General features: G+C 37.5%; 2 protein-coding genes across 2 annotated transcripts; one reads left to right on the top strand and one right to left on the bottom strand.

The window, feature by feature from the left end:
* Positions 1-747: 747 nt before the first annotated feature.
* Positions 748-1,859, top strand: LOC114530788. The gene is made up of 2 exons (XM_028552409.1): positions 748-1,239; positions 1,498-1,859. Exons 1-2 carry the CDS (start codon positions 852-854, stop codon positions 1,857-1,859), a joined length of 750 nt encoding a protein of 249 aa, XP_028408210.1. The 5' UTR covers positions 748-851.
* Positions 1,860-4,441: 2,582 nt separating this feature from the next.
* Positions 4,442-5,828, bottom strand: LOC114530787 (probable DNA polymerase). Its single transcript, XM_028552408.1, has 2 exons — positions 4,802-5,828; positions 4,442-4,737 (listed from the first exon to the last, which is right to left on the bottom strand). The coding sequence occupies exons 1-2, from the start codon at positions 5,826-5,828 to the stop codon at positions 4,442-4,444; spliced, it is 1,323 nt and encodes a 440-aa protein (XP_028408209.1).
* Positions 5,829-14,967: the final 9,139 nt, after the last annotated feature.

Below are 14,967 nucleotides of genomic sequence, written 5' to 3'. Positions count from 1 at the left end.
TTACTTAATACTTGTTTCGGCAAACAGTTATCTGGCTATGATAAACGTCAAGTGGTTCGCTCATGTCCTCGCCCAAATGTGGACAGCGTGTACACACCATTACTAGATAAATTTCTTCCTGACCTTTTACCTAAGTGCAAAGTGGAAGATAAATCGCTACGGAAGACCCAGGACCTTGTTCTAGACGTTGTTGGTCAGTAGCAATGGCCTATGAAACTTTAATTCAGGCCAGAGATGGAAACTCTGAAGTGAGTGTTGGTATAGTATTGAAATACTTGGCAAAATCTCTCCAGCTCCTTGGCAATGCTAGTAACCATCTTTCTAGCAAACGTTGGACCCAAGTACTTAGTAAAGTGGGCCAGAAATACACCTCATTGTCTCAGGAGTCATGGGATAACTGGCAAAGACCTGTTTGGTGAAAAATTTGAACTTCGTCTGAAGCAACGAACAGAAACAGCAAAAGCAATTTCATCTGCAACCTTTGCACCTCGAGGCAAAGGGTTTTTTCTACGGGCACCCCCTCAACACGGTCCTGGCAGCGAGGGGGGGGGTGCAAGCAACTTCCGCAGGAACTTTCAGTTCAGAAGCCAGTCCTTCAGGAGGCCTTATCGTGCAAGGGGGAGATCAAGTGCGACTTTCAGCCAACCACCTCAGCAAAACTGAACAATCTTCCATTAGCAACAGGTATGTTTTCAAATATCGACAACAATACCCAATTCCCTCTAGAGGGAAGGCTTCTTCACTTTTACCAAAACTGGGAAAAATTAACAACCGACCCATGGGTTTTAGAAACAATACAAGGTTACAAAATCGAGTTTGTCACAACACCCAAACAAACCTCTATTTCAAAAATGCAAATCACTCCAGCACAAAGCTCAGTGATAAGCGAGGAAGTGCAAGCTTTGTTCGAAAAACATGCAATTTACAAGGTCCAAAACTCCAATATTCAAACCGAAACTCAGTTCATAAGCCCCTTATTCACTGTCCCCAAAAAGGGAGGGGGGCACAGACCAGTCATAAACCTCAAGGACCTGAATTACTTTGTAGAGTATCAACACTTCAAAATGGAAGGAGTGACAATGCTAAAAGACCTATTAAAACCCAACGATTTTATGACAAAAATAGACCTAAAAGATGCCTATCTCACAGTTCCAATTTGGCACAAACACAAAAAATTCCTTCGTTTTCTGTGGAAAGACACTCTTTGGGAGTTTGCATGTCTTCCCTTCGGATTGGCAAGTGCCCCTCGGACATTTACAAAAATTCTCAAACCAGTGGTAGCCCAGTTAAGGAGGATGGGAGTAAGACTGATAATTTACCTAGACGATATCCTGATAATGGCAGAACCCAAAAACCTTTGCCGAGAACATACTCAGTTGTCAGTCAGATTACTGACAAGTCTAGGGTTCATAGTAAATTATGCCAAGTCAGTGACAGAACCCAGTCAGGAACTAGAATTTCTGGGATTTCAGGTAAACTCCAAGTCAATGTCCCTAGCCCTCCCCAAGGACAAGATCAAGGGAATAATGAAAGACTGCCACAGAATACTAAACAATCCATATGTGTCAGTCAGAACCCTATCACGCCTCATAGGAAAACTGTCGGCCTCTATTCAAGCAATATTTCCTGCCCCTCTCCACTACCAGTCTCTCCTTCGAGCAAAAAACATAGCTCTGAGACAGTCTCAAAGCTACGAAGTCATGGTGTCTTTAAACCAGGCAGCTCAAGAAGAGCTACACTGGTGGAAAGACCATCTAGCAGCCTGGAATGGGAAATCCCTACTGAAAAGAAAAGAAGATCTCACCATAGAGACAGATGCCTCAAACCTGGGTTGGGGGGAGCTTGCAGCGGAATGTTGACCGGGGGAGTTTGGTCACAACAAGAACGTTTCCAACACATCAATTGCCTCAAACTCATGGCAGGGGGGTTTGCAGTGAAGTCATTTTGCAAAAACAAAGCCTCGATACAGGTAAAATTACTGATGGACAACACAACTGCCATCACTTACATCAACAAAATGGGCGGGCCCTCAACCCTCCCCAGTTTTAGCAAGTCTAGTTTACGAGATATGGCAGTGGTGTCTTCAGAAAAATATACATCTCAGTGCGCATCACATTCCAGGGGTTCTCAACACTTCAGCAGACCACGAATCCAGGGTCGACAGAGATGCAGCAGATTGGAAACTGAATCCAATCATCTTTGCCACCCTGAACAGACTATGAGGGCCCTTAGACATAGATCTTTTTGCCACCAGGTTAACAAACCAATTACCAAGGTTTGTCAGTTGGCGGCCAGATCCAGAAGCCGAGGCGACAGATGCATTTTCAATAGACTGGTCAATAGTAAAAGGGTATGCGTTCCCCCCTTTCAATCTAGTGGGACGGTGTCTGTCGTAAGTCAATTCACAAAAAGTTCCCCGGTTGTGCCTAGTAACACCAGTGTGGGAAACCCAACCATGGTACCCAATACTTCTCGAGATGAGTGTGGATTTCCCATGCTTGTTTCCCAAGGGAGCATGGGTTCTGAACAAAGGGGAAATGCCTCACCCCATTGCCCATCTCCAACTAGCCGGGTGGCTTATCTCAGCAAACAGTACTTGTCAATGGGAGTTTCAAAACAAGCTCAAGACCTGCTTGTCTCCGCTTGGCGCAACCAGACCTCTAAGTCATACCAGTCAGCCTGGAACTTGTGGAGTAGCTGGTGTAATCAACAAGAAATTGATGCCTTTTCAGCCTCTGTGCAACAAGTAATCAATTTTTTGGCTAACCAATTTGAGATTGGCAAAGAGTATCGCACCATTAATGTTTATCGTTCAGCTATTTCCATGACTCTCCCAAAAATTGAGGGTGTTAATATAGGACAACACCCCCTTGTATGTCAGGTCATGAAGGGCATTTTTCACAAAAAACCACCCCTTCCAAGGTATACAACTACTTGGGATGTGTCAAAAGTGCTTGTTTACATGAAGTCTTTAGGGGATAATGTTTCATTGACAAGGAAGCAACTCTCGGAAAAACTGGTTGTTTTGTTTGCCCTAACATCTGCAGAGAGAGGTTCAGAATTAGCCGGACATGATCTTCGGTATCGAACCTTTTACCCAGAAGGAGTGGAATTTAAACTTCCAATTGTAACTAAGTCAATCCGTGTAGGTAAATCCCTAAAAACCTCATTTCATGCTAGTTTCCCAAATGACAAGCAATTGTGTCCCTGTGAATGCTTAAAGGCATATGAGATGTCAACATCGTCTTTTAGGGCATCAGATCCAGCACTGCCGAATAAATTATTTCTATCCGTTATTAAGCCACATAGCCCGGTCTCTTCCTCGACTCTAGCACGTCGGATCAGAAACTTCCTCCAAGACGCAGGTATAGATTCTGATACGTTTAAAGCTCATTCTACAAGAGGAGCTTCGTCTTCAACAGCCGCTAGAGCAGGCTTATCTGTCAGTGATATCATGAAAATGGCTGACTGGTCAAGTGATACCACCTTCCGTCGCTTTTATTACAAACCTGTCAGTAATCCAACATTTGGCAGGGCTGTTCTTAATGTTTCTAAAGATTAGGCTTTGAACTAGCATTGTTATATGAGGCGACACTTTATGAAGTACAATTTCAGATTATGCAAGACCCGTAGGGTTGAAGTATAAGATGAATTGTACAAATAAATGGAGACGAATATAACAATGCTCCCCCCCTCACCACCCGTTGTTATTATGTTGTTTGTATTTTATTTCTTTTTAGATTCGCTCAGCTAAAAGACGAAGTATGCGGGGCGGACGTGGTGTTTATCAGGGGTTAGACAGTGGAACCCAGTCTTTATATTATTTTGTTACACAGGGTGTCTCAAAAAAAACGCAACCACTTAAATATGCAAGACATTAATACAGCTCTAAAGCGCAATAGATAAGCAACTCTGGGCATTGAAATGGCTCATAATCCTTCATTTAAAATGCTAAAAGTCATTTTAGCTGAACTATGGTGCAAACCCGAACAATATAAATATTCTTGCATATTTAAGTGGTTGCGTTCTTTTTGAGACACCCTGTAGTTACTTTAAATTCGCTGTATTTTGAGTGAAGTAATAAAGATATACGCCTGTATTCAAAAAGCTCACTCACACTCATACTCATCGAGTGTGACATATAAATTTCGTTAATGCTGATCAATGAGAAAGTTTTTTCTGAATAGATGGAAAGATAAAAGGTAAATTACTGAAAATCAAGCCCCTGTTCGGCTGGAAATACCGCCATTGAAACGTTATGAGAAGATTAAGATCTCCCACTCAATGAGTTTGAGTGTGAGTGAGCTTTTAGAATACAGGCGATAGCATTGTTATATTCGTCTCCATTTATTCGTACAATTCATCTTATACTTCAACCCTACGGGTCTTGCATAATCTGAAATTATATGATAATGCTGTACCTTACTCTAAGATTGACACTTTACCTTATCTTTTCACCATCTTTGCATTTGTGAAATAATTTAGCAGCGTTGGTTCGACCACCAAAGAAGGCATCGCGAGGTTCCAAAGGATCAACTAGGTCGTAACTGTCAAAGTAATTCCTCATATTTTCGTCGCATTCTAATTCTCGCTTGATGTCACACTCCCACACTTCGACAACTTTGAAGCCCTGATCTTTGAGGTGACACGTCTTCTCCATTGTAGCTTGATGCAGGTCATGCATAGTTTTACCACTAACACTGTTCACCGTATCTCTGGCATAGCATTTCAAGCACCCTGGAAAGATTGAATAAAAAATATTAAAGAAAGAAAAAAAAAAGAGAAATGTTTAAAAACTTACCATGCCAAAAGCAACCATTGATTCCGTAAGCTGTGTTCGTCTCTTCGTGATAACCGTCCAACAAATAATTGCCAACACGTGTCTCACCCGCGTTGCGGGCATGTTGAATGTAAATGTCGTTCTTTTCAGCAGTAAAGGTCAGCCATTTTAGAGCTAGAATTGACTGCTTGTCTTTCGGGCGATAACCGTGAGGAGGGATGATTGCAATGGTGTTCTCTTTCAAAAAATTCTTTCGAAACACCAAATTGCAGGCTGATGCAATGGTAAGACATTTCTCAAACGGGTCGATATCTGTGACATCACGAAACAGTTCGCGAAATTCAAGGCAACAACGATGTAGAATATCAACATCTGAACGACAGTACGTTAGAGTCTCTTGTTGGAAATTGAACACATAATCGCTTTCTTTCAAATTGCTGTGCCATTCCAGAAACTTTTCTTTTTCATCAGGACTCATTCCATCAGGATGGTAAAATGGACTTGGTGGAATAGGTCCAACGTAATTCTCACTCTCCTTTTTGTTGAAAAGATGTGGAAAATAACCTTTTGCAAGCTCATTGATACCAAATGTTTTCGGAAAATCAGCAAGTCTCATGGGTATGAAACTCAAAGAGTCGATAAATTTAATCTTGAACATTGGGACACATAATGTAAGAATTTTGGCACCACGCATGATGATATCAAAAATCACACCGTTCTCGTGTAGAAATTGTTGAATGAAGTAACCATCGTAACCTTGAAAATTATGGGCCATCACAATACAGTTTGCATGTTCCTTGGTAAATAACCATTCGCAAAACTCATTTCGTGTATTATCCCCTTTAAATATGCATTCGTCGCCCGCCTCGTTTTGTACTACGCATAAGTTGGGTTCGTGGTTTCCATTTTCTTGTTGACACTCAAAGTCAAAGAATAAAAGTTCATTGTACCCGCTTTGAGGCGAGTTGTCTTCATCGCTTGCCTCTGCATCGAGAAGGCTCGCTGCCTCGTTTATGTCTCTGGTGTTTCTCGCTCTTACGGGTTGCATATAGCATTGATGATTCTCAGTTTGCACATAGGTATCGCACGTAGAGCAACGAGTTTCACCGCAGTGATGCAAATCACGCCTCGTCTACTCCGTTTTACAACAAGATCACAATGAAGACATTTGACCAAAGAATCACAGATGGATTTTGCATTGCCTACAGATTGTTTATGTTGATCAAAACACTTGGACAGTATATATCTATATATATCTATATATATCTGTATATATCTATATATATCTATATATATCTATATATATCTATATATATATCTATATGTATCTATATATATCTATATATATCTATATATATCTATATTATTTTATCAAATTCTTTTCTTGCTTCGCCCTTTGAAATCGATCACTAAATAATTTGCTTCGTGCTGGTTTGAAGCGATTTGGCCTTGGCTCTTTCGATGGTTGTGGCCCCGCTCATCACGCTGGCATTATGGCGATCGTGGGGTGTGCTAAATGGCTCTGTGGAGGCTGATGTGCTTTGTGTGGAGGTCCAGTCGTCTTCTTGCAAATCGTCACGTAGAAGCTCTTGACCAAGATTTTTTCCTCTTGGTAATTTAGCCGTCAACAACCGTTTCCTAAGATCTGTTGCTGATGGACCTGTTCCTCCACGTAGAGTGCCTTCACTAAATCCTCGGTATTCAACTTCCAACTGGATGTTATCACAAGCGTCTGCGTAGGCTGTGTCTAGTAGAGACATATTCATTTTGTCCCGCTTCACCCAGCTGGCGTGGATGACTTCGGCTAAATTCATCTTTGAACCACCTTTAGTACGCTGGAATGCCAGGAAAATGAACGCCCGACTCTTGTCCCACCACTCTAACCAAGTCTTCAAACTCTTTCGTTCCGGCTCCTCCGCGATGAAGTTATCCAAATCTTCCTTTGTTTTCTCATAGCTAGTTGGAGATTGTGCTTCTAGTAGTGCTCCACATAGACTTTTAAAGTGTATCCTTGATTCTTCTTGGAATCTCCGGGCTTGGCGATTCTGGCACTGCTTAAAGTGAAATTCGCATGTTTTCAGACATCCAGACCAAAAACTCTTTTAATCCTTCCATGTTACATCCCGCCATGTCCGTAATCCAACCACAAGGATTGAAAACATAATCTTTTGATCCACTTACTTTTCGAAGTTGTGTCCATATGGCTCGTTGCATGCTTTCATTTTTTGCTTCTCATTTAAAGCCACTTTTTGTCAACTACGCTTAGGGCGGTTTTCTCTATGTTCGCCCATTTGGCACCTACAACGCAACAAGTTTTTAATTCATATTTGTTTCAGCTGAAAAAAACTATACTGCATATTGAAGTTTTTCGAGTTGTTTTATTTTTGGAAAATGAAACAATTTCGAGTGTTTCTATTTAATTTGTTGGGAGATTTTGTATTACTACTGTTTATTAATTGTTGCATGGCATATTATTAGATTATAAGATATTATAAGATTCCTTCTTGGCTTTCTCGTGAGCTCTTTCTAAAACATTGCAGCACTATATACTACTTGTTTCAATGCCTTATGATATATGCTTTTGATCATATAAACAGGCCCTTTGACGTGAACAGAAATCTAAACTGAGACTATTAAGTCTCTGGATTAACATTGCTTAGTCTAAAACAGTTTTAATACTATTCGTTTACCTTGTCTCATCTGAGAAATTATAAGATTACTTTGAATTTGGGAAGGGGTTAAATCTGGGTTCTCCCGTAGCTGCTTCTCTACTTCCTCTTTCGGTCTACCAACAAGAGATTTCACAGAACAGGTATGTTCGCCGAGATGATAGACGCAGGTTTTTGTGTTAGAGAAAGCCACATAACGTCGAGCATGACAAGGTGCGTGTTTAGCGGGGGCCTTGCAAATGTTGCAGAAGTTTTTCTTGTCGAAATGGCTTTTATTCACAATGCTGTATTCCTTTTTAAAATCACATTCATGATTGATACATTTGTATGAACCGAGGCAGTCAGAATATCTTACCTCGTGAAAACCACTCCACTTAGTTTGTGAATCCTTTTTCCACCGTCTTCCATCTTTAAGTTCTGACATTCTATTTTCAGTACTATTGGTGTTTAACTGAAAAACTTTTTTGCCATTTATGTCATAAGGAAGTTTTTCTACTTTTTCCACTTTAATTCCAGTCCACGTAGCAGCACCGCACGGATTTTTTGTTTTACTTGACTTCAGGATTTCGTAGTCTTCATCGTCCTCGCTTGTAGATGTATCAAGGTATCTGTGACGATGAAAGTTAATGTTACATATATGTATACAGTCATATACTGTCTATTATTGTTACCTCTCTTGTGCATGGATTTTAATCTGATCCTTATCTCATAGTTTATTTATTGCATATTTTTCTTATGGCATAAATGTTCTTGATACATTTCACGAAACGTCTACCTACCTTTGCAGGTTTTGTAAATTTTCATTTATTGCAGGCTTATAATTGAAACAATTCTGAAAAGAAAATTGAAATTGTTTAATTACAGAAGGGGGGGCATTATTGACCCTCTTTACTGTATATAATACATATACCTGGAATATGGGGAATTGGACATACCTGACTCACACAACATTTTTCTTTTTTGATTGGTGATACTACTAAGTATCTGAGTTATCATATCGTCGTAGCTGTTAGGTTGAACTGTATTGGTCTCCATTATTTCATCACCTACATCTGGAGTTTTGGGTTAATCTGGACAAGAATCCAAGCATCTGGACGACTGATCCGACTCTGACAACGTCAGCTGTTACACAAAAATTGTTAATCAATGTATGTCAAGCTAAATTAAAACCTTAGAAAGATCCGTTTAAACGAATGCTATACTAACAGTCAGATAAGATGCAATATCGAAATCACGGTCTATTTAAAAAAAATATTTCAACATTAATTTTATGACATTTAGCTTTATTTGCTCGATTTAATTAAACCGTTTTGTACTGATTACTTACGTCCACATTTGTATGACGTAAAACCATATAATGGCATCCAGTGTATCCCAGAAACATGCTTGGTATAGACCTCAAAACGTCTACCCCCGGATCTGCGTTGGTTATCCTCTGAAACAAATGGAATGAGAATTTTTAAATAAGAGCCAAGTTGCTCGTCTCCGATGAGTCTTCCTTCTTAGACGAAATTCCGTCTCTTAATATAAGTTCGGTTTTTGGGAGTTTTGGATAAGCCAGTTTTATAACCTAATTCAGCGTACTTACTCCCTGCCAATCCAATATACTAATTTTGAGGGAAAATAGATGAGCTGCAAAAACAATGACCGGATGTGTTGCTATTTCCCTACGGAGAGACAAGACTGTCTCGCGCCAAGAGAGAGGGTTTTTCATTATGATTTGGAAAGTCTTCACCGGAAAAATAATCTTTCATATCTGTTTGAACCACATTGCCATTCTAAAGAAACAAAAATACGATACAAGCTGTCAAAACTGGGGGAGGTTGACGTTTCATGACAAAATGACGGACAACCTTGGACTCCGCATTGTTCTGTGACAAATCACCAGGTGCCTGGTGTAACTCTAAATTTTCTGGTGTTTTTCTATCCTTGCACGACTTGGAGATAAAATTTACAATACTATGACCACTGACAGATCTTCATGGGTGAAGCAACTCAAAGAATACACTTGTGTATTATATATAAATATCGATCTTACCTTGTTTCTTATATCCAGGAATTGATTATCAAGCATATACTCTTCTTATTTTCCTACTATAACGTATTTGTCTAAACTGAGATGATAACCCAAGCATTCATAAAAGCAGAGGTTTCTTTTTCCTGTAGGGTCATAAACCACCTCCATTCCAATTTTTTTTGCTTCACTTATTACCTCTTCTCTCGACATTTCAAGAGCTATGATATGGAAGTTGACCCTAATTGAAGGTTGGAGGTTGAAGGTTGCTCAATATAACTGAATTTTTTGTTTAACGAAATGGAACGTATTTTCCCTAGGGAAATTTTTCTCTGAGACAAAAACTCTTAGGCTTCCGAAAAATACTGCGAGAATTTGCCAGAACACATCACATCCATACATAGAAATTTTAGACAAAGATTCAGAATTTCAGGTGCTCACTGATTTAAAAAATATTTTTTGAATATTTTTCAAATGCTACTGCATTCTTCCCTATGTCATTATTTGTGAAAATACATACTTCGGCGTGAGCGACGGAACTTTTCGTTGTCGCAATTCCCAAGTGTTCCGCAAGTGTGTTTTGGCGCGAAATATACTAGTATTTGAAAAGTGAAATGTGAAGTGCTCATTCGGACTTGACTGGATGTGACGCTCATTAAAGAATGTATGCAAGCGTATTTATCTACGTTAAGTTTTGTCCCGCAAGAGTTGTGGTGCACTGCACGAAATCTTATCTTTTGCTCGCATGATACGGCAATTCCTCCACGAGGAATGAATAAAACGTTCTTTTGATGCTGTTCGATTACGTTTAGGTTTAATTGGGGTAAGAATATATTTAACACATGTAGATTATGGTCCTATTTTAATTTGTGGTTGTGTATGGCACGTTGCGCACGATTGAAGAATACGATCAAACACAACAGGAACACATTCACTTATTTACACATATTACACGCTAATATAAGCTCTAAGGTTATCATATGAACAAGAGCTTTTAACATAAGCGCGAATTCCAAAGTGTAAGACAAAGTGAAAGTCATGTCCGTACGTATTGACATATTATGGGGAATAATCATGCGGTTTATTTTATACATTTACAACGTTTTTGAACTTCTGAGTGTCGAACAACATTTAGGTTCACAACGCTTCAATACTTTGAAACCTCGGTCTGCTGTCTGACTACCGAATAACATTTAGGTTTTGCAAGGCTTCTAAATGAGTATGAACTGTAGTGTTTATTTATATAATTTCAGAAGCTTTATATTGAAGACTGACACGTGCTGGAGTTAAACTCACAAAACCAGGTGTCTTGTTTTTTTCTTTAAATAATGATGAGATTGATTCGGTTTAAAGTGTGATATTAGAAAGGAACTCTTACCTTCGTCTGTCCGGACTCCGGAGGAATACGAAGACCAAAATTTTAACAAAATTTTAAAAATAGCAAAGTGTATTGAATATAAAAATAACAAAGAGGAAAGCGCTGTAAAAAAGTGTGACAAAAGGTGCAAGTGTCGAACAACATTTAGGTTCACAACGCTTCAATACTTTGAAACCTCGGTCTGCTGTCTGACTACCGAATAACATTTAGGTTTCGCAAGGCTTCTAAATGAGTATGAACTGTAGTGTTTATTTATATAATTTCAGAAGCTTTATATTGAAGACTGACACGTGCTGGAGTTAAACTCACAAAACCAGGTGTCTTGTTTTTTTCTTTAAATAAAGATGAGATTGATTCGGTTTAAAGTGTGATATTAGAAAGGAACTCTTACCTTCGTCTGTCCGGACTCCGGAGGAATACGAAGACCAAAATTTTAACAAAATTTTAAAAATAGCAAAGTGTATTGAATACAAAAATAACAAAGAGGAAAGCGCTGTAAAAAAGTGTGACAAAAGGTGCAAGGCGCAAAAAAAAAAGGCGGGCGCGAGGCGCGAAAAAAAAGGCACAAGGCGCGAAGAAAAGGTGCGAGGCACAAAAAAAAAAGGCGCAAGGCGCGAAGAAAAGGCACGAGGCACGAAAAATAGATTATCTCAAGAAACAAGTGATGGTAATGCGACCAATGCTACCACACTCAATTTAACTATAAATGTCAAACTCGACGAACAGTTAGTGTGATAAACAGCTATTATATCAAAGCTTCCAGCGTACATGGAACATGCTTCTTTGTACCGTTAAAGACACCACCAAATCTTTTACTTCATTCGGACAGTATCTACAATCCTGAAGATATGAGGACTTTAATGCCTGTATGTATGAAATATCATACAACTTGTTCGTTAACTATTCTCGTTAACGAAATCATGTTGCTAACTTTACGATAGCGCATGACTAATTTGCGGGGTATTTAATTCGTTAACGTTTTTGTCCACTGTTATTCTTTGTCTGTTTTTTACTTGTTTGTTAACTCCCTGCTACTTCCATGCATGGTTTGATTTGTTGTTTGTTTGTTTGTCATGTTTTTCGAAAAGTGTGTCCTAATGTTTGTCTCACTTCTCAATGTTTACTGAACAATTATTTCAACTGTTTTTGCAAACCTGTTATCGGGGAAAGTCTTCTCTAATTGTAAATCCAGCTGCTCTATGTAAGTCTATATGTTTTAAAGCAGTTTGTCAGCCAGCTATCTTGTTTAAGTGTACATGTTTTTAAGTTGTTTGTCAGCCAGCTATCCCGTTTAAGTGTATATATTTTCAAGTTGTTTGTCGAATAATTTTTCCTAATGTTAGTCTCACTTCTCAATGTTTACTGAGCAATTATTTCAACTGTTTTTGAACTCCGTTATTGGAGAACCTCTTCTCTGTGTGTAATTCCATGTGTATCTTTAATTCTTTATAGCAAAAAGTGACTGTACTTTCGATGTTTGTTATCGGAATGGGATTGCGCAAGTTAAGATCTTTTACGGTGCTGAATATTCAAGATGCAAAAATATTTAAAAACATTACCAAAATATTACAAGCTACCCTTAAATTTTTATTTTGGCGACGTTGCCAAAACTAAAGTTACACCCGTAAAGATGACAGGTTTGACTTGTCAAACATGCTGATTATAACTTTTTAAAACCTTGTTTTGACGGCAAGCTTATAACGGAAGCCTTCAAACGCTTGTATTGACAAAGAAATTACAATGCGACTTAACGTCACCATGCAAGATTGACATGCAAAATTGTGCATGGTGGCCAGTGACATGCAAGATTGTACAATATCTGTACGGACATGTAATCACATAAATCGGCCCATTTTCGCACCCGTTTTGCAGTATTGTTGATAATTCTCAAATTTCCACATTTGATTTGTTAACTTTCACAGTAACCATAATTGAATTTAATCACTTTATTACCAGAAAGTAGAGGTAACAGGTGGATGAACAGAGCATGGCCCCAATTCATTTTCCTCCAGAAATAACGATTCATTCCAAAGATATAATAAACTCCACATCCTTTGCGAATGTATTCCAAAATTGTTGATATTTTTTTGCCTTTATTCCAAAACTGTCACAAAAACCATTTTGCCCACCTTTATTTTTACTGCAACCCAATGTTGACCTGGTATATTAGTTATATATGTATTCCATATCCATGAACATTTTTTATTTAATTCACTAAATGGTAAAATATCAGCAGGATATGCACCCGGAAAATTGTCTATGTATTTTTTTCCAAGTTTATCAATGTCGTTGGTCATCAAATACTTGCTAACAAAACAGATTGCATTAAACTTCATTACTTCCCCATTAATGAAGAAAGAGGCATTGCCAACATTGGAGCCATCATCATTGCCAAGGGTCCAATACCTCCTTTCTGTTTTATATATATTTTTTCCTTTTTCCAACGATTCTTTTTCCGAAACCACCTTTTTGTGTTTTTGCAAAGTGTTTTTTTCGTCGTTTAATTCATTGAATTCTATTAGAATTGGGAAAGGGGTCAGGATTTCCAAAAATTGACAAATCATTATTTATCCCACCTCTTTGTTTTATTTTATGAAACTTCACCCCTTTTTGTTTCCTTTGTTCCCAAAAATACCTGGGCGTTTTTCAAAATGTTTTACTTTATAAGTTATTACTACTACTATTTGTAAATTTTTTCCCCAAAAAAATTATTGAAACATAAACTTTACTTATTTATATAATTTTCGTCTTTCTACACATGAATAGGGATAGTCTTTAGCTCTTTGTAATTTCTCAGCACTTCTTATTAAATAATCTGATTTTTTCAGTACTGCATCAGCTTATAATAATGGTGATCTGCGTATTGATCTTGGAATACGCTATGTAAATTCATGCTGTCAGATTATTTCTATTTATTTATAATTAAGAAGTCTTATTATTCACCAGTTGAGGTGAAGACTCTTAACATACTTAGTCGAGTATCAACTCTGCAACTATCTGCAAATATCAAAAACTGCTTTAACTACCACTGCCATCAATCATATTCTTGTACATGGTTCTTATTCCTCTATTTTTTATATATGACACCGGCATTTTACTTTTTTTTAACTTTGTTAGGGCAAAATTAAGACTTCGCTCACCCGGATTTAAATTTTGCATTGCTCTTTGGTATGATAAATCATGAACCAAATCAGATTGCATTTGTTCAGTTATTATGATTTTTCTATCTTTAATAAATTTAGCAATTTTTTAAGCATCTCGATTATCAAATTGTCATTATCATTTTTTCATTCGCCATCAACATTTGTTGCAATTTCGGTTCAACAATTCCGCGTAATAATTTTTTTCCTTTCTTTTCTCTTCAAAAGCATTCAATAAGTCATTAAATTTAGACGAGTCAATGAGAGTTAAGGATTTATTCATTTTTGTTTTTCTCACATTCAGTTCAATTAACTTTATAGCTCTACTAAAACATGAATTAAATGCAAAATCTTCAGTAAATAAGATCTTCAAATCTTCTGAACTAAATTTGTCTTTTACCACTCTTTTAAGCAAATGTTTCTCCGTATCAGTTAAATTTATACTAATTTATTCATTAATAATATCATTCCCTTTTTATATTATTATTGTATAGTTCATTTTTTGTTTTCATATGAACACGAAGAAAATGTTTCAAATTGAATAATTATTTTCTTTTTTTCTATGTTTGTTTTTAATTTTATTAAATTTAATAAGAATGTTAAGTAATGTATCTGTATCAATTTCCTCTTCATCACTGCTCATTTCATCATCTCCAATATTTTCAATTGATTCAGGTGTGTTAATTTCTTCATCATCAAATTCATAAATGAATTCATCATCACTATTACCAGCATCATAATTATTCTCTTGATCAAAATTAAATTCAATTTCTGATTGGGGGGGGGGTATGTCTTCATTTTCCACATTTTTTGTTTCTTCTTTTTGTTCATTTTGCTTAAAGCGATATCGGAATTTTTTTATGTATAATGGGGCGTTTAAACCTAACACCATCAATAACAACACCAAATGGATAATGAATACAATATCTTCTTTATTTTAAATATTCACATCCGTGATTTTTTGGTTGTGGATTGAATTGTTTTCT

Source organism: Dendronephthya gigantea, unplaced genomic scaffold (genome assembly GCF_004324835.1).
Source record: "Dendronephthya gigantea isolate DGI-Jeju-01 unplaced genomic scaffold, DenGig_1.0 000066F, whole genome shotgun sequence".
NCBI classification, from domain to species: Eukaryota; Metazoa; Cnidaria; class Anthozoa; order Malacalcyonacea; family Nephtheidae; genus Dendronephthya; species Dendronephthya gigantea.
The sequence above is the reverse complement of the archived record's forward strand: the minus strand, read 5'-3'. Positions and strand labels throughout refer to the sequence as shown.